Consider the following 21,072-nt stretch of genomic DNA (forward strand, 5'->3'; position numbering starts at 1 on the left):
AACACTGCTGGAAATGATAACTACAAAGAAAAGCATATTCCCTTATCTGCAGGTGTGTAATGCAATGATAACTCCTGGTGAACAAGATTGCAGTTTTGGTATACAATCACCTCAAGTAAATATAGTACCATATTACTCGCTTGTAAGTTGGGTACAACAACAAACAAAACACAAAACAATCTGCCAGCATTATATGCTATGGCTGGATCTGACTTAAATGTGAATATACATGTAGGTACAGAGTTGTCTGGTGTTTATTGTAGCAACTTTAAAATTACTTTGACTTTAAATGTATCATTATATACATGTACTTGCAATAGGTATTGTCATATTTAGCATGTTTACCTTGATTTATTGAAGATCCCAAGCAATTAGGGACTGAAACATCAATTTTAGGGTTTGAGAGTTAGACCAGGAAATGGTCATACAGGCAACTACTTTCCATTTTATTTTTTCCTTCAACCAATGAAGCTTTAATTAAATTTCTATAATTATTTGTTTCTTTTCCAGGTCTTTTCACATTTTAGTGACCTGCAGCACCACTCACGAATCCACAGTCAACACTGGCTGTACCGGTGTGGTATATGTAGGCTTAATTGTCCCTCATGGAGGTCATTGCAAGTTCATTTGCTTTCCCACTCAACAGTTCAGCAATACTCTTGCCACGAGTGTAGAGCTACCTTCAGCCACCGCTATACTCTGGCCTACCACATGTGGAGAGAGCATAGGCAGAGAAATGTAAGGAATAGACGAGGCAGGGCCAAAGCCAAAATGAAAAGACCTTGTCTAAACATATGCAAACCACTTGAAAACAATAACAAGACAGGATATTGCAATGGCATTGTTGGAAGGTTCAGTGTCAGAAAAGAAGTTGATGCAGGTACTGACATCAGTGATTCAGAATTTAATGAAAGTGGCAAAATAGATAATGGTGATTTGTCTGTCAGATTGAGTCAGAAAATAGCTAATCACATAAGGAGACAGAGAAGAAAGAGGAAAATATTATCTCAGAAATCCTTTAAAGAAATTGGTTTTGTTGGGGAGACAAAGAAAAAACATGTGGAGATTGGAGAACTTTTGAGAATGAAAAATAAAATGTTGAATGCAAAGTCTCCAGTGAAAATACATTCGCAAAAGTTCAGTAGGAGCATGGTGTCCACAATCAATAATCCATCAACCCAACTCACAGACATGGCTACAAACAAGAGTCTCATAGAAAGTGGTGGCATTTTGCCCAAGTCAGTGTGCAATGGGGAAATGACAATTATTCAGCAACTAAGTAGCATTTCCTCAAAAAGAGAAGACATTCCTTTAGCCAGATTTAAATTGCATGGCAAAAACATACAAGAACTTGACAACGAGAAGAGAGTTAAATTCAGTGATGATGGAGATGATACAGAAGGTTTAGACTGTCCAGATGATGTTGTGATGATTGATTTGGATGGAAATACGCCCTCTTCAGAAGGTGAACCATATTCTGATGATGATGTGATGGAAGAGGAAGAAATACCCCCAGCCAGGCATGCACAATTCAACATCAATACAGTTGAGATTAAGCAAAATTCATTGATACAACCATCTTTGTCTCCTGCTGTTGTTGGAATTGATAATAATGATGAGGTCTTTCCTGCTACAGTTAGCACATTCATCATCGAACAGGACCTAATTTATCCAGATGACAAGGTCTCACTGATCAAAGACATAGATGAAGTTGGAGATGAGAAAAATGACTTCTCCAAGGCATTTAATTCTTTTGTTGCTATCAGCAAATGTAAGAAACATACCGTAGATGATTCTGGAGTGGAAATGGTAAGTGATACTTCTAGTCAACGCATCAGCAGCAGTTCATCCCATTTTTATACAAGTTTCACATCTGAATGTGATGTATCCATTGAGATAGTGGCCACCAGTGAGAAGAAAAGTGACCAGCCAGCTGGAAGTGAAGAGAACAACAATAGTAAGAGTTCAGACCAGTGTACCTGTGCTGTGGAAGATAGCATAGAGCTATGTACAGACTTAGAAGCTGACATCCCGTGTGTACTGTCTCAAATTTCCTCAAGCACTGATCAATCCAGGAAAACAGAGAGGGCACCAGATCTCTTCCAACAGCAATTTTTGTCTTTTCTTTCAACCGCAAGTAGGGATGATAATGATTGCAATGAGACAGAGTCCATAAGAAACCGTCGATCAAAACGAGGTCAGAAGGTTTTTTGTCATTGTTGTTTTGGGCAGCATGAGGAAAGAAGGCATAGACATAGGTCAGAAGAGAAGAAATACCGTTTACCCAGGAACTATCGACAGTTTGTAAAGAAAACCCTCAAACTGGTTCAAATTCGGGAAAAACTCCATCAGCTATTTGTTGTTCTTTTCCCAAAGTGCAAAGACCTAATCAGAGAAATACGGCCACTGTCAGAAAAATTTGATAAATTCATCCATGAAATAATGCAAATTCTTCATCTTTCTGATGACTTAACCCATGAAGAAAGATTTGATCATCAAGCTGTGCAGGCATCAGTAAATTATAATTTGAGTGACCATGTGGACAAAATGGGTACAGATAACATACCAAGCAAAGGGAAAATTGGAGTAGATGCTGGACAACATGAAAACTACCAACATATTGAGAAGTCAGCATCTGAATTGCATGAAGGAATAAACTGCTGGTTGTGTTGCGATACTCAAAATAGGAATATATTAGAAACGGTTAGGGCAAGTACTCAAAACCTATCCAGTAATTGTCCATTGGATTACTGTTGTAAACGTTCCAAGACTTCCAACCTTGACAAAGGGTCACTTAATCCACATTTAAACCCTAGTGCAGATTCTCAGGCTATGCCATGTGCTTCTGTCCAAAGTAATTCAGATAATGACAGTGTTGATATTGATTACCACTCTAGTCAGCAGAAAGAACAAGCATTCCACATTGCTGAGGACACTAAAGAAGGTGAAGAGATTTCACTTGACTGTGATAACAAATTTCAAATAGAGTCAGGGCCTTTGGAAAAGAAGTATAGTCAGAGGCAGCCATGTTCAAAAGAAATTCATTGTTGGGATGTAATAGCTGGAAGAAAGGTAGGAGAGCATGAATTGACTGAACTAAGGGATGAAAATAACAGTTTTAAAAAATGCTTTAATCATGAATGTGATTCAGAGGTGAAAGAAGGAAAAGAATGTGGAAATAATCAGAGTTCTGTTCCACAGTGTGCCTCAGATATTACTGTCCCTGAACAGCAAGGCAACTGTATTAAGACTCAACAGAAAGAAAATGTATCTGATAATAACTATGAGAATGACAAATCAGAAAAAACAGAAGATAACTCCTCAGAAACTAAAATCACTCCCACTAATCCAGTTAGCATTGAGCAGTCTCAAGGAAGCTGTAATCAGAATGTGAATTTTCATGTAGATTCTGCTAACTCAACTGGAAATAGCCATGACATTGGTTATACCTTTGCTGAATGTGATATAATTAAGACTGTGATGTCTGAGAGGATAGGCACTGTCGATAAGAAGCTTGTTCTAATAGATTTAAGTGTACCACAGGTATCAGTGTGTAAAAATCCAGACAAATGCCTTAATAACCTTCAGAGACAACTGTGTCGCCTGATTCACTTTCTCTTGCCAGATTTGACACCAAGAACAAGTATCTATAGAAATTGGGACAATTTAGAACTTCTCCTGGATCTACTCATTAAGTGCAATCAAGAGAGACAGCTGGAAAGGGACTCTGAACCAGATGAAGATATGAAAAGACAGATGGAAGTGGACTCAGAGCCATTTGAAGATATGAAAAGCAGGGTAGAGAATTGTGGATTTGACTGTGAAGAAGGACTGAAAAGTGGGGCACCAAAGCTAGATGTTGCTGTTCAGTCAGATTTTCAGGATGAAGAGGATAAGAGCATGGTGTTTGCTTCAGATTCTTTGAAGAAGTGCTCTCAGGTTGAGCTGCCATATCATAGCTCATCTGAAAATGAGGATATAGTTTTTCCTGGCTTAGAAAGATTGCAGTCACTGAACAGGATGGATGTTGCTGATGATAGAAGTGTTACAAGTTTTTTAAGCTCTCCTGAAAGTGAGATGGAGAATATAACTACAGAAATGAATAGGGAAATGGACCAACTATCGTCAGGTCTTAACAAAGCCTCAGACGATTCATACAGAAAGTCAAACTCTCAAACAACTTTTCACGGCTTTGAATTTACCTGCACAGATTCAGATAGCGAGCCAATCATTGACAACTCTACAGCAGCTGACAAATCCTCATCCATTTCTTCCAGTTTGTCATCAAATAGAACACGATCATCTAAAGATAAAAACATCTTTGAACTACTTCAGCCTACACATATAAGTGCTTCTCTTTCCTGACTTGGTATGGCATCCACTATATTTGACAAGATTTAGTCATGGATCAGCCCCATCTTTCAGTTTTATGTTCAGCTTGAACCTTTTGAAAATTGAATTAGGTAGAATTCATTTACAAGATATCTGCTTGCCAGATGCAGGTCCTTTGCTTTAATGAACCTTGTTTTGAAGAATGTGCCTCTTTGTGTATAGATTTGGAAAACAGTTTTAGTCTCTCCTGGTGCCAGGAAATAAGTAAAATGGTTAAGTTGCATTGCACATAAACCCAATGTACTGTTGAACATTAACCTATAATTGATAGTAATTGTAAGTTGAACATTTAGACATTTTATTAAAATAGAAGATCATGCATTCCACTGGAAACATCTAGAATAACTATTTATAAACTTCTTGACGTCATTATTAACACGTCTCTTTCACTCCGTCATAAGCACCTATCATGAGGTTATTTAATGTCAAGACACAAGTGGTCAGAAGTGACCTTTTACAACAGTGATGTTAGAATCCAATGACAACAGAAGTCTTTAAAAAAAATTGAACATTTGTTTTCAATGAAAATAAAGTAAGAAAATTGCAGTGTTAGCAATCGTTGTACTAACAGAGCCCGGTCCTATTTCTGAAATTCACTTAAATGATCAACTATCCAATTCAATAACAGGCACAAGTATCTGTCCTTGGCTAAATAATTCACAGCGGATTTTCACATGTAGTTTATATTATCAGTCAGTCAGGAGATAAGAGACAGATTTGAGAAAACCAGTCAGTGTTGAATTTACTTGTACATGAACTGAAACCATGTCAGAGGTCAAGATGTTTATTGTATCCACACGGTCTATATGAGAGCTGATAATCTGCTTTTTAGACTTAATTATCATATTTGCAGACTGATGTTTCACCTGGGGAGGATAAGCCATAGTCAACACCTGATAAACAAAAAATCATTTAAGTAAGGGGCAGAATAAAATCGAGTTGCATCAGACCTGTGCAATAATTATTTTAGTTGGGCAGTTGACCAGAAAAAGTATCATTTACAGCTTAAACAGTGCATAAGTGGAAGCCCTGCAGAATTAGTAAAAGTCACATTTTTCATTTATGAGTATCTCATGTCTAACGACAGATTTTATTTGTTTTAAAATTGCCACTGACAGAAAAACTTTATATTGGCACATGTCACTAAAGACATTTGTCTGCCTTGCAGGTACATCATTTGGAGACTGGACTAAGAGGCATCTTTCTTGTGTGAGTAGCTGCAAAGAGGCATATTTATAATCATGCACTACTTTGGATTACAACCTGAAAGACATACATGAAAGACTTACATATCATGTTTACAAGAAAATAAAAATTATTTATCAGAATTTTGTTTGAGAGGGACCACATGGTTGTTAATAAACAAAACATAATAACTTGGACATCGGTCATTTTAACACTAAAGTTACTTAAATGAGGTGCCTCATCCTGGCATTAGGCTTTTTGTCTTTTAGTGAATTTGAAAACTGTATCAAAAAGTATATAAAATAATTCTTGTCTTGTAGCACTTCAAGTATTACATTGTAAAAGATGTTTTTTTCTTCAGTGTTAATTTAAGAAGTATAAGGCATTTTTGTTATGCAGTTCATCGTTGCTTTAAGTATCTGTGATTTTACATAAAATTGAAGACTTAATATTTTAGGTGCATGGATGTAATCAAGCTGCAGTGTGGTTTGAATGATTCAAAAGAAAATGCTTGGTTGAAAAGAAATATCTTATAAATATTTTCCTGAAAAGTGTCAAAATGTATAGATGTAGAAAAGTGAAATAAATTTTTGCATGGTATCAAAATCTGTACAAGGCCATTTTGTTACATTACTCCATGAAGAATCTTTAACTTTACTAGGGTCCTACATGGAGATGCAAGAGCCTTGTTGGAATCACTTTTTCAGTCATTCTCTCTGTCAAACCATTCACTTTTTTTGTAGCAAGCAAAGCTGCAGTTCTAATACATAAGTGAGTGCCATTTGGGAGGTGAATTGCTTAGGATACATCAATGTGCCTTTTAAGGGGTTTATTGTTTCAGATAAAAAATGTACAGAATTATTGCCCCTTTTTGATCATTTTAGATCTCCCCTTGTTTCTTGTAACCAGTATAGCTTAAGGAACTACTGAACACATTCTGATGCAGTTTGGTTTGTACATTGATAGCCATATCAGTAGCTATTAAAGGGGTTTTCAGATAGAGGTAATGACCTGAGATGGTTAATATTATATCCTCACATGGGATGTTGCTTGTAACTGGCATTGTTCAGGGACCATTCAGTTTATTGAAGAGCAGTTTGGTATGAACATTGTCACTTAAATATGCCTTTTATGATTCTTGTGGACATTATTTTTTGATCAAATTTGGTAAAAAATATTCTCTTTGCCCCAGATGTGTTATTTTATGGGTTTTATCTTTTCTGCACTATTTTGAAGAGTTGTGACCCTTGCCAATCAGCATAATATTTTTACATAGGATATTGCTTGTAATCAGCATAACTCAAGAACTATTCAACTTTTTCTGATGCAATTTGATGTGAACATTGTTTCTTAGACACATGTTTACTCCATAATGACAGAGTTATGGCCCTTATCAATCTTTTTATGTTTATCTTTACATGGGATTTTACTTTTATTGATGAGATTATGATGGATTTGCATTTCAAGCATCTCATCTCATCATTCAGAGGAGTTATGGCCGCTTAAAACTTTTGGTTTTCCAACACAAATTCTGATAAGACCCATTTGACCAAATTGTAGTGAATGTGACCCTTTACAGTGCACTGACTGCTAATAGTTCTTGCCTTCTTTTGGAACTTGGTCATGGTATCCATTGGATTCTGTTTGAAGCCAATGAGCTGTGACTTCATCTAATGTGAATATCCTCACATAAGAGCCATTTAACCAGTTTTTTATATAATGAATTTCTTATCCTAGATGACATTTTCTTGTATTTTCAGAAAGTTATTTTCAGTAACATATATTCTTTTCACCGAGGAGGAAAATCATGGACTCTTCATACCCATGACCATGTCTCAGTGATGTAAAGTATGAAAGTTTTGTATAAACAGGTGTGTGAAAATTGATATGTACATTCAGTACTTTGACAAGTTTAATATTTTGAACTTTATAAAAGTGCCACTGTATGTTTTATTTTGTTAATTACTAATGAGCTGACATTATTGATATAGTGAAACTTATGCAACCTGGCTGCCTCTACCCCCGTAACCCAAACAGTCTCTTTAACAATGAGCTTTCTGTAACTTGGACACCATTGTAACCAGACATTATTATATCAAAAGGTTATTCCAATACTAATGAAACCTCAGTATTTTGGCCATCTATGTTAAATGACCAGAATTTTAGGCTGACATCTGGTTTATAGATGTTTCACTGTAATTTACATGTATATGATTACTTGTTTTGTGTTTAAATTGTTGAAATGTATATATGTTAGAATAGTTAAGTTGTAAAATGTAAAAAAATTTCTCATTGCTCATCTTTGTTGAGTTTATCATCATAATTTATACTCTAGTTGTACGAAAAATAATGATCATCTCAAAGCCATCTGCGATGAATTTTCAACCTGATCGCATACATTTTGTATAGATTATTATATTATTTCAGGCAATTGGCATACTTTTGTATTCAATTAATTCACAATTCCGATTTATCATTCATTATTCTGGTGCAAAAAGTTTTCATTCACAGATTTCTTCAAGCTTTCCCTCTGTCTGTTTATAGCTCTACTGGTCATACACCAGAAAAACTAATGGAATGACCTGTTGTGTTTTGTACATCTGTCTATCAGCACAGGCTTGTTATCATTACTTCTGGATGGATGGTCATATCATGATGGGTTTTCTACACAACACTTCTTATGATGATTAATTTGACTAAATGAAAATTGGCAATCTGATCTCTAATACTGTTACCATGGTTGCCATCTTGAAAATGGTGTCACTACTACTTTTGAATGGCTGGTCATATTGATATGGATCTTTTTCATCAAAAGTCTTCTTATGATATCAAGTTGGTCCCAAAGAAAATGTTGCAGATCTTACTGAAATATGGACACTACAATGGCCATCATGAAAATGTAATTATTACTTCTCTTGAGTGGTTGGTAATAATTACATGGCACTTTCACCAAAACATTTCTTATAATGGTGGCACTCTACAGTTTCGCATTTTGCATAGTTAGTTGTTGTTGTTGTTGTTGTTGTTATAGGGCTTAACGCCATTTTTCAGCACTAGATAGGCTATACATGGCGGCCAGTATTAATGGTGGAGGAAGAACCCGGAAAAACCCCGGAAAGAACCACCGACCCACAAGAAGCTACTGGCAAGCTTTCTCACATAACCACATTAGCCGAATCCGAGACTCGAACCGACGCAGACATAGGTGAGATGGCAGTGATCCGTAACGGTCAGCGCTTTAGACCACTCGGCCACTCGGGGCCCCCTTTTGCATAGTTAGAATTTTAAAGAAAAAATTTCCCCGGCTTTCCTCACTGGTTATACTGGTTATTTAAAAAAGACCTTGTATATCTTAGGTATAATTCAAAGAACGTTTAATTCCCTTTATTTTTGTGTATGATTGATGGGTGTAATATGGGTTATAGAGTATACAGCTTGGCTTTACTCCAGATGTGCACCTTTCAAAAAGATGCTAGCTCCACTTGGTCATTTTCACTTCCTGAACTTCAGAGGTAAATTGTATAAAAAAAGAGCCTATAACTTTTTTTTAAAACATTTTATATATTTGGTAATTCATTCATTGCACTTTCAGAAGCTGGTATTGTCTAGTCTGGCAAAATTCATTTTCCCTTTTTTAATAGCTGCTATGGATATTGTATTTTAGACTAATTCAGACTGATTTTTTAGCACAAGGGAGCAGTCATTTTAGTTAGCAGTGTGCTGAGATCATGTTCAATTTCCAAAAGTACAATATCCAAAGAAATCTCCACATTACATTAATGTAGCAAAGAGGTATGCCAACAATCTCTCCATTGTGCATGTTTTAAATGCAAACATCTTCACATTATATATGTCACTCTCTCAAAAGTACATAATAATTGGTGAGCGCCCATAGTATCCAGTTGTTACTAAATGAAAATTGTACCAATCTTGAATCCAGTATAGCTGCCATGATGGGCAACATGAAATTCTTGTTGCTCCTCCAGAAGAATTGATAATCATATTTACATGGGGGTTTCACCAAATGATGTACTTATGTCTGGTTGGTCCTAAATGAAAATGATGCTGATCACATTTGTATTCAATATAGCCTCATGTCGGCCATCTTAAAAATTTTGGTATGGCTTATTAATGTAGTTTTAACACTCGACAGTTAAAAAAGAGAAATGGTGTTGGATTCATAGAAATTCTTTTGGCCGGTAGTGCATCAGTTACATTAATGGAGTCTTGTTCATGCTGTTACATTGCTTTAGTATACAGTAAGGAGGTACTTGTATATTGCAGCTGATATCTGGCCAGGCATGGAAATTGTCAACCCAGTAATTGACATGTCACCTATGTTCGATGACTTGTGATGCATTTTAAGATGAACACTGTTCCCATCATGTATTTACTAGCAGATGTGCACAAGTTTTCATCCAGAGTTTAGTGTTCTTGCAAACTCTGCCTTAGGATCGCTTAAAAATGTTGAACCAGAAGAATGTTGTGTATGAAATAGTGACTGTAGTGTTGGTCCATAATCAGTTCTTACTTAAAATAAGAGTAATCTGATTAACACCTTTTCCTCAAATATAGATGGATATTTAATGAAGCTCTGGTCTGTACATTATAACGGTTTGTTTGCTTATTTTTCTCTTCCACAATACTGTTCACATATAGATTTTTGCAGACTTGTACACACTGGTAAATTACTTTTGGTATTATTGTTTTACTTACAATAAATAGGTGACAGAAATTAGCAGTGCTGAATTCTGACTTATAAAAAAATAGGTAGGAATAGTTACCACAGTCTTGCGGCTCAAACAACTATGTTATTAAAAAAATAGGTAAGAATAGTTACCACAGTCTTGCGGCTCAAACAATTATTTTGCAGTAAAAACCAATAGAAATTGTTAAACAAGTTTAATTTTGATCAAATTGGTTGTTGTGTTCTGTGCATCCTCTCTCCCACAAAGGAAAAGTGGGGGTAAATGGACTTTAAGAATGATCATTTACCTTTAGTATTCAACTCTACAACAAATTTCAAAGCAGTATTGTGGCTTTGTTCAAATTCTATGAATAACAGTGGAGAGATTATTCGGTTTAAAGTTACTCTGACAGATTGACTTAATTGCAGTGACTAGAAGCAAACTAAAGCATGTTGACGTAAATTCGCATGACACGTATTGATGTAAGCAGTGTCTTTCTTGGGAAAATAAACACCTCATTTTCATGGTCAATATGAAAGAGTGATGGCTATAAGCAGTTAGATGACCTTTTTGGTTAGGAAAAACTGACCACTGTCCCAGAAAGCCAGGTGACCATTTAATACATTACTTTTTCAGGTTTAAATTTCTCAGTGGGAAATGGTAATGGACATTCAGAACAGCTGATCACTATACAATGGTGACCATTATGGCAGGTTTTACTGTATTTGCCTGTCAATTGTCCATGTCTATAAGATAAGGTCTTAGTAACTTCAGGGGCCTCGGATGTCCAAGTGGTCTAAAGCACTCACCTTTACCAACAACTGTCATCCTACCTCAGTCCACGAGTTTGAATCTCTGGCTTGGCCAGTATGGATATGTGAGAAGGCTGCCGGTAACTTTCTGTGGACCAGTGGTGCGTAACAGGCTTTTCCTGGGTTCTTCCTCCACCAGTTATGCTGGCTGCCATGTGTAACCTATCTTCCGATGAGAAATGGCATTAAAACCAAAACAACAAAAAGTAACTTAGCTATGCTGGTTGGAATCATCAGGCATCTGTTATCATTTCCTTATCATCACTAATTCTCCTAAGTTACTAGGAGTAAAATCGTGAAACAAGGCACACAGTTTAATCCTTGAGTTGGTCCTAAATGAAAATGGTGTCACTCAGGTATCCAATATGGCCACCATCTTGCTATTATTACTCTCAAACTAATGGTCACACCACTATGTTTTAATATAATTATTATTACAAAATGCAGTTGGTCCTAAATGAAAAGGGTGCCTAGTTGCTATAGTGGCCATTTTTGTTTTTGCCAATGGTTGTATTGAAGTGTGATTTTCACTGAAACTCTTCTTTCTAGTTGTAACTGATGCTAAATTAAAGTGAAGAACTAACCTCCAATTTGGCCAACACAGTTGCCATCTTGAAAACTTGTAATTAGTAGTCATGTCAAATACCACCTTGAAAATCATATTTTCAGTTTCATCATGGCTAATTTTTTCAAGTTTTCCATCACACATTACTTTCCTATGTTTTTAGTGCTATAAAGCTACGGCAGTTCAATCTACAGCATGCTTGTTTGCACCTTTGAACTTGGCACCTAAGTCATCGCCATAGAAAAGTTATGAGTTTGCTTATGTTTTCCTAAATTTCTTGAGGGATTCTGTTTTGGATGAAGAATCATGAAGTAAAGGACAGTTTATTATGTGATGTTGATTCATCCATTTGACCTTGGGGTCAACACCACATTAATAGAAAATTTGTTTGGTTCCAGTTTACTCATTTCCTTCCATTTCTATATATAATCGGGATGAATCAGCATAAGGCTTTTCGTTTCATACAGAACAGACTTAATCTGTTGTCATTAGGGTCAAGGTCATGCATTTTAAAGCAATGCTATGATTATGGGCTCAACATGAAAATCCTGGCCATATTTTCATGGTCACAGTCACTGGTCAGTGTTTTCCTTTCAGCACTTTTACTCTAATGCCCAACAACCACGAAGCTTACCTACTTTCCATGCCTGCCTAGTAAATCCACAGCTCTGTCATACAAGGCAAAGTCATGTTTTATCATTGCATTCTTTTGTGACCTCATCATGGTAGGTGGATGATAAAAGATTCACTGAATTTGATTGTTGTATCATGTTCTTTGGTTCTTGATGAATTTGGGGCCACTGACACATTGGCATTGAAAAGCTTGTTATTGTCATGGAATTTTCTCTGAATTACTTTTTATAATATGAACTAAAGTGAAAATGAAAATGATGAGATCTCTAGTACGTACTAACAAATTGAGACCAGACTTTGTATTTAGTTGCTTTGGCAAAAAACAATTTCATAGGCAGCACTCTGACATTGATTTAAAGGTTACTGTCACGAGTCAGATTTTGTTAGTAAAGGTGTGTGGACACGACTCGGGCAATTTTGAGAAGATTGTAATCAAACCAGGTTTGTGGATTTATTTGAAGTTTATCTTAAATAAGTGCCAGTTCAGATATAACTTGGGCTTTGGAATTGTACTGGTTTGTGAATACAGCAAGTCAAACAAATAGTAATTATAGATTTTAATTTAAATGTAGCATGTGGGGATATCTGAACAGTGCTGGAGATGAGTTCAGTGATCAGTGATACAAGTAGTATGTTTTAAAGAAAGCTGCTATTGTGTTTTGTTAAGCTTGTAATAATCACATGATTGGATGTAGGAAATTCTGTGCAGAACGGATATTGGAAACTGATTGTGCAGAAAACTTGAACCGAATTTGATATAAGACTTCCAGTTAGAAAATATTTTGTGTTTGCAATTTATGTAGAGTTGTACAGCTCACATTAGGATAATTCTAAAAGTATTGTGACCATACATTTAATTTAAAGTAAATAGTGAAATAAAGCATTTAGCATTTTGAATGTAAGTTAAAATCTTAACTGAACTTATTTGTCAGTAAGGCAATTAATAAGGAGCTTCTAAGAAATGTTGCAAGTGGAAATGTTGCAGTTGATAACTTATTTATAATGCAAAATTATTGGACTCGAAATATACCTTTGAAGAATACTTGTTTAAATTTGTGATACACTGGGGTTTTAAAATGTACATTTAAATATTCTTTAAGTTCTAAAATAATAGATCATTTAATGCAACGTGGTTTGATTGTTATCTTGTGGAAAACAATTTTCACCTTCAGTGATCATCATTTTATAAATAAAAAAAATAAAAAACATTCAGGCATCAGTTTTTCAAAAGTATGACATATTTTGGATTTTTCCTAAGATGGATAACAAGTTTAGACTTGTTAACATTCAGCTGGACCTGTATATAATTGATAAAATTTTGTGTTTTATGATTTATTGGAAAATTTAAGACTCAGGTTGCAAGATATTTTTGTACTTTAAATTACTCTTGTCAAAATGTACATCATGTTTGATCTTGACATTGTGTAACTGTTTATTGATCACTAGATATATATTCATTATTGTGCATGCCTTTGTTAAGATTTTGATGTCATTTTGTAATAGATATGTTTCATTTGTTTCTGTTGAGTAAGAAATGTAACAGATTTCATTTTTAGATGATCTCTACAAAGAAGGGGAGTCTGTGTATAGCCCCATACCCTCTTCCCCTCATCTCCACACTCCATTTTAGCATCCACATATATAAAAGTATATACTGTTATGTACAGCCTTACTTCATCTCCACTATTTTTTTCTCCCTTGGTCTTAGGCAGCAGTTTGGGGCAAGTTTGATAACACCTACCACCTGGGGAGGGGGCTGAAGGCTGAAGGGGCTAGCTTGGTACATATACCTTTTACATTATTTGTACATTCTTGGTTTGGTGTTTGCAATTAACTGAGTTTGTACCCAGTATACATACTGTTATACCAGGAAAATCATGAATCATGGAGAGGGGATGCATATTGAAGAGTTCTTACACCCTTATCACCAGAGGGGATCACTGTGACCCATATTTCATGCCTCACTGACTTGAGTTCAGTTTTAATTTTATTTCTCAAGCACTTTCCATGATTGTATGCATCTTTGTACCACATCCATGCAAGAAAAGACTGTCACTGTGACCTACTTTTCACATTTTACTGGCCTACATGTTTGCATTTAATTGATTGCATCTGATTTTCGCATCCTGTTTAGACAGATATCTCATTTGGTAGAACTGACATTGGACTTGTAGTCAGTTGGACATGAGATTTTAAGAACACTGATTTGATAAAAGTAACCAAATTATATGGTTTTTATGTTTTACTTTGATATAATTGAAAAGAATGTTTTACTGTTTTATCTTTTTTTGCCCTATTACAATGGCCAATAATTTGTACATCAAGATTATTTCAGTCTTAAATTATTTTTTGCATAATTAATGTTTACAATGACTGCTGGATTAAAAATCTACATAGTGGCATAGATGCAGCCTACATTGTTTGCAAGAAATTTAATGCTCTGGTATGAGCTTTCCTGGATATATGGCATTTATATCTGGCAATTATGGATGAGGTCTGTACCAGGTATTTATCTTTCTCACCTGTAGTCAGCTTAAGGTTTTATGATGAAGAAAATATTGAATGCAGGTTAGTATTTAAGTTTGTAAATTGTAAATTAGTACATTAGCTTCATATATAGCAGGACTAATGCAACATGTTATTGATGCATATAATGTACAAAGACTGTTGAAAAACATGTGATGGAATGCTCTTGTTTGTACAGACATTTTGTTTGCTTGTCCTTTTGTTGTCATTTACGATCATGAACTAGAAAATTAAATTTCTACATATGTCTTGTTCTTGTGATAAGTTTTATATTTATGACCCCCTCCCTTATTGTTTTGAGCATATGGTGTTATCTTTACATGGTGCTCAGTCCTCTGTTGAGTTTTTTATCGAGTTGGAAATGAGATATAGCAGTCATTTATCCACCTCCAGTGGAGTCGGCATAAACAGTTTACAGTTACGATTCAGGTTTTTCATTTGTATTTATATCCCAAGCTCCTTGATAGATTCTCATTATGGGACCCCAGGTAGTCCTCTGTGCTCACCTTTTCAGAACACCCACCGCATCTCTGTCCGTGTGGGTTGAAGTTTCATTTTGACCAACATGGGTATCTGAGAAAGCTTGCCAATAACTTCAGTAGGTGGGTGGTTCATCATGGGTTATTCCTTCACCAGATATACTGGCTGCCTTGAATGTTTGCTTGTCATTGCTCTTTGTTCTGTAAGGGTTGATGATGAATGGCAAGGCTTATCAATTGTTTTTGGATTAAGGTCATGTGTGGCCATATAGCCATTTACAACTGGTTAATGTATATTTGATGGGTACTTCCTAATAATTCTTAAGAGTGGGAAACAGGATCCACCACTCAACAAGCTTATACCCCAGCTGCATGCAAGCACACACTTCAGCGATTATTGGATTAGCTGTGGACATCGGACACTCTTTATTCATCAAATGGACGCTTTAATGCATGCACAGCATGCAACTTAATTTACATACCTGGGAGAGGAAAGTAGAAAGCTGGCTGGAGTCCAAAACGTCATCAAAGTCTCCCTGAAACTCCATAAATATCCTGACATTCAAACTCTACCCAGTTTTCAGTAAGTTAGACAGTCCCAAATGATGTGTTAACCATATATTTAATTAAGACAGTCGTACAAGTTGCAATTCATAAATTAGTAACATTCAAGTTTGAATTACTATGGACTTCATTGTTCCAAAATATTTATAACCAATCTGTGAGTAAAAGTTACTCCTTTTTATTTATTATCACACACTTAACTTTCATAAATAAATGTGTGGTTGTAATTTAGATGGTGGCTTGAAAAGGGCCATGTGTGTGATGTTGTCATGTGTGCTACTTTACAGGGAATCATCTTGTCACCTTTGAATCGGTCTTCTCTCATTATTTGCGGCATGCTAATAGTCTGTTAGTTACAGGTCTAGGAAACTTCTTTTCACATTTAAATCTGTCTTCCTTCCTCGACTGCTACACTTTTAGACTGGTGCCCGCTGCTTATGGTTGCACCATTAATGGTCCTGTTGTTCATACTTCTAGACTAAGGTGTGGGAGGGGGAATAGCAAGGTTTACTCTTATCATGAATTACGTTCACATATGACCATTGGGCCTTTTTGCAAGTGGTTATTGCCTGCACCACAGGCCTCTTAATTTATTGTACAGGTGGGAAAAAGAGCCACCTTCCATACATGTTTATGCATGTACCAAATGCAATATAAATGAAAGGTGTGTCCTCTGTGTATATCTAGAAAAAAGCAATCACCCAGAGAACTACCCCAGTAGTAAATAGGGGCACTAGAGCGTCAATGGGACTTAGCATTAAAAACACCCCCTGGGCAAATATAGCGTCAAGGGAAATTTAACATGGAGAAAAATCGTGGGCAAATATAGCGTCAAGGGAATTGAACATGGAGAAGAATCATGGGCAACTCTAGCATCAAGGGGAATTGAACATGGAGAAAAACCCTGGGCCACTCTAGCGTCAAGGGGAATTGAACATGGGGAATAGAGTTTGGGCTTGTCTAGGGACAACGGGAATTGAACATGGGAATAGAGTGTGGGTCTGTCTAAGGACTAGGGGAATTTAACATATGGAAATTGAACATGGTGGGTCTGTATAGCGTCAAGGGGAATTGAACATGGTGGGATTGTCTAGGGACAATGATGGTAGAGGGTCAAACACAACAGAGACAGAGACATACATACACTAGTATAAGCGTGAGATTTATATATAATGCGTTACCAAGACCTGAAATCTTGATGGGGTGTTCAAAAATTTGCATAATTGTAATGATGCTATAAATAGCTATAATCAAGGAAATGCTCAACGACAAAATGGATGTGACTAAAAGTAACGCTAAAATGACGAAATTGTCCCAGAATTTAAAGGAAAATAAACATATCCCCTAAAATTAAGTTACAATGGTTTAGAATAAAATGGATAAAATTAGTAACTACTTACAATATCAACTTGTGTGACGATCAAGGATAAACACCCATGTATCTATTTATAGCTATAATCAGCTAAAATTCCTATGAAATTCCACTATCTATTTATAGCTCCAACTTGTGGGTTATTCCTTTGGAAAATCCCATTATCTTTTTATAGCCTCAGCTTGAGTGACGTTCCTGTTTATGAACTCTAGTACATATGTATAGCTACAACCTGTGGAAATCCCCAAGTCCATATTAATAGTCTTAAAATTTCCAGCATCAGTGACGTCACTGTACTGAACACTAGGGGATAAGTGTCAACAGTGTTGCAAGTGGCTGACCTGAATACGCGTTACTGTAGGTAGGTAGGTAGAATGTATTTGATAGGGATAAAGGGAGTTTTATACGGACAGAGACCAATAGACACACACACACAAACACACACACACACACAACGTACGCGCGCAGACATACACACAAACCCACACACACACACAACGTACGCGCGCAGACATACTCTCACACAAACACACAAACACACAACGTACGCGCGCAGACATACTCACACACACAAACACACACACACTATAAAATAGATAAAATTAGTAACTACTTACAAAATCAACTTGTGTGACGATCGTCCATAAACACCCATGTATCTCTTTATAGCTATAATCAGCTAAAATTCCTATGAAATTCCACTATCTATTTATAGCTCCAACTTGTGGGTTATTCCTTTGGAAAATTCCATTATCTTTTTATAGCCTCAGCTTGAGTGACGTTCCTGTTTATGAACTCTAGTATATATGTATAGCTACAACCTGTGGAAATCCCCAAGTCCATATTTATAGTCTCGAAATTTCCAGCGTCAGTGACGTCACTGTACTGAACACTAGGGGATAAATGTCAACAGTGTTGCAAGTGGCTGACCTGAATACGCGCTACTGCAGGTAGGTAGGTAGAGTGTATCTGATAGGGATAAAGGTAGTTTTATAGGGACAAACAGAGACCAATACACACACACCCACACACACACAACGTACGCGCGCAGACATACGCACACACACACACATACACACACACACACAGAGGGAAGAGGAAAAACAAACCCCAAATATACTATCAACACAGAAGGGAGATAATACAAACCCCAAATAAACTATCCACACAAACGTACGCGAACGCATACAAACCCCCCAAATATACTATCAACACAGAAGGGAGATGATACAAACCCCAAATAAACTATCCACACAAACGTACGCGAACGCATACAAACCCCAAATATACTATTCACACAACGTCGCTAACGCATACAAACCCCAAATATGCTATCCACACTCGGGAGGAATAAGAAAAAAACAACAAAATATACGATCTACACAACGTACGCGAACACACACACACACAGAAGGAAGAGGAAAAAACAAACCCCAAATAAACTGTCCACACAAACGTACGCGAACGCATACAAACCCCAAATATACTATCAACACAGAGTGAAGAAGAAAAAGTTTTTTGAAAGCACCTAAGCCCTCACCTGCAATGACCAACTCTGCCAAACACCTACACCCCACCCCACCCCCACTCCCAACACTACAAAACCCATTTAACCCGTTATTTTATGACATCAGTGTGTGATTTAGGAAACATCAAGACACAAAATGATGGATGAATAGACTGACTATTGTTTACCGACTTGCATGCCTAAAGAGCGTGCGTGAAGGAAAACATCCTTCCATTTCAATTCTAACTAAAACATGATCCAGAGGGATAGAGAGAGGTGAAAGAGCACAATTTCATAAAGTGTGAGTAAAAACAAAACACGCCATCCTTATTATACAATGTCAAGACCAAGAGACACTTACGTTTTCTTTCTGATCTATTCTCTTTTAGAAGGTAGTATGAAATTTCACATCAGGGCCAACGCATCGGCTCACATTGTCAATTTTTCCATTTCCATGTCTTTACTGGCACAAGTTCTTCATCATCTTCAATTTCTTCTTCTTCTGAATCCCTCTTCTCTGTTTCGTCTTGTTTTTGTTTCTTCTCTTTTCTCGTAGGGCACTCTGAATTCCAGTGTCCTTTCTCCTGACAACGATATTAGGTATCTTGACTTTTGTCTCTCTTTCTTAGACGAAGCAGGTATTCTGGAGACAAATACCCATTTACCTTTGCAGATATAGCAAACTTCATTAGCACTTACACACTTTCGTATGACTCTCAACAAATCAACGATGCAAAAGAGTAAGTTTTGTTGCCGCTTTCGCCTGTGAATTATGCTTTCGTATGACTTTTAGCAAATATTTGACCAGCAGGTCGATCTGTGCTGACTCTTCCATCTTCTTGATCGTTTGAGAGCGGAATGAATACTCTGACGCTAAGACACTCTCCTTATATACAGGGACCTGCTGCGTATGAAACCTAGTCAAATGTAATTTTGCAATAAGATGAAACGATTTCATTGAGGAAGTAAAAGGCAATGATGTACCGTATCGCCTCACACAAAACCTGAAGTGTTAGTTCAAATCCGTGTCAGCGATTTCGAAGACGACATAACTGGGCTTTCATCAATGCTCTCCAATTATGCCACAAAACCACGAGTCCTGATTCACGCCAAAAGAAATTTCGTTCGGTCCATAAAAAATAGTATCACATCTGAGAAACGCAAAAACGAACTTCCAGAAAACTGAGAACGACGGCTTACACCTACAACGTAAATGTATGAGTTCAAGTAGTGCGTAAAACTTAGTCAAATTAAATTTTTATAGTCAAGACGAAACGATCTCTTTTCGAAGAAGAAAGCAGACACCAAGCGACAATGGCGATCCGTGTCACACAACACTTTTCAAAATGTGTATTATCAGAGGTTTGTTCTAGCGATCTGCACGGTTAAATTAAATGTTGATGTATTTTGCAATAAGACGGACACAATTTCCATGGGATCGCCTATGGTACGATTGTTCGTGCATTAGTTTAATTTTTAAAAGTATTTTTTTATATAAATCGCCTATAGGATAGACCCAGTAAAGCATGGCCATTCTCGTCACTGTCTGAATAGCTACTCAAGTCAATTCGAAGCGAACGCGGTAAGAAAATAAGTATAGCCAATGAAATGGCTTACAACGGGTGATGCATTGTTTTGTTCTAGGACTGTGTGGCATAATAATCCCTATGTTCTTGCGTTGTTACCATTACAGTGCAGACACTGAAATGTGAACTTACAAGCCCTCTTTGTGTGTGTGTGTGTGTGTGTTGTACCATTTCCTCTTACCACATCAAAATACTGAGCGTCACAGTATTGGTTCGCGTTTTCAAGCTGACCATTTTTTTATATCTCACTTAAACATTTCGACATAAACACTCACACTCGCATCGGTAGAGTCAGAACAGACGTGTTACAGTATTGAGGGGCATGTTATCTTTTTTTCTTCAAACTAATAAATTTGGGGTTTGTATGAAGTAAAGAACCGAAAGTACAGTGAAACTCAAGGATGATGACCCAATCTGTCTGTCTATTGATGCGTGTATTTACTTAAGAAGACATATGACCTCTAAAACACAAAGAGATACGGCAAGCATGATTAGAATGAACATAACGATGTTTTCCTTCACGCCCGTGTAATTTAGAGTTTCAATCCTCTTTGAAGACAAACTTGGTCTCCTTTTGTAGGGCTTGAAATAATAAAAAAAAAATGAAAAATCTTAAGCACTTTGCTATAGATAATTTCATTAACAGACTAAACAACATAAATACGTTACAACACTAGAAAGCCTTAAATCTTCTATCAAAAAGAAATGCATCAAAAAATTAAAGATTAACGATAACTAACCAATGAAACCGAATTTAACAAAG

The 21,072-nt window shown here is 36.4% G+C and overlaps 1 protein-coding gene across 1 annotated transcript in view; it reads left to right on the top strand.

Annotated features, from left to right (window-relative positions):
• LOC149806547 (uncharacterized) overlaps positions 1–15,051 on the top strand; it is a 38,603-nt gene extending 23,552 nt beyond the window's left edge. The window contains exon 3 of the mRNA XM_089954301.1: positions 511–15,051. Coding sequence (XP_089810427.1) covers positions 511–4,365 — 3,855 coding nt within the window. The 3' untranslated portion in view covers positions 4,366–15,051. The remainder of the gene's footprint in view (positions 1–510) is intronic.
• The last annotated feature ends 6,021 nt before the right edge of the window (positions 15,052–21,072 follow it).

The sequence above is a fragment of the Sinohyriopsis cumingii genome, chromosome 1 (genome assembly GCF_028554795.1).
Source record: "Sinohyriopsis cumingii isolate HCF-2022 chromosome 1, ASM2855479v2, whole genome shotgun sequence".
NCBI lineage: Eukaryota > Metazoa > Mollusca > Bivalvia > Unionida > Unionidae > Sinohyriopsis > Sinohyriopsis cumingii.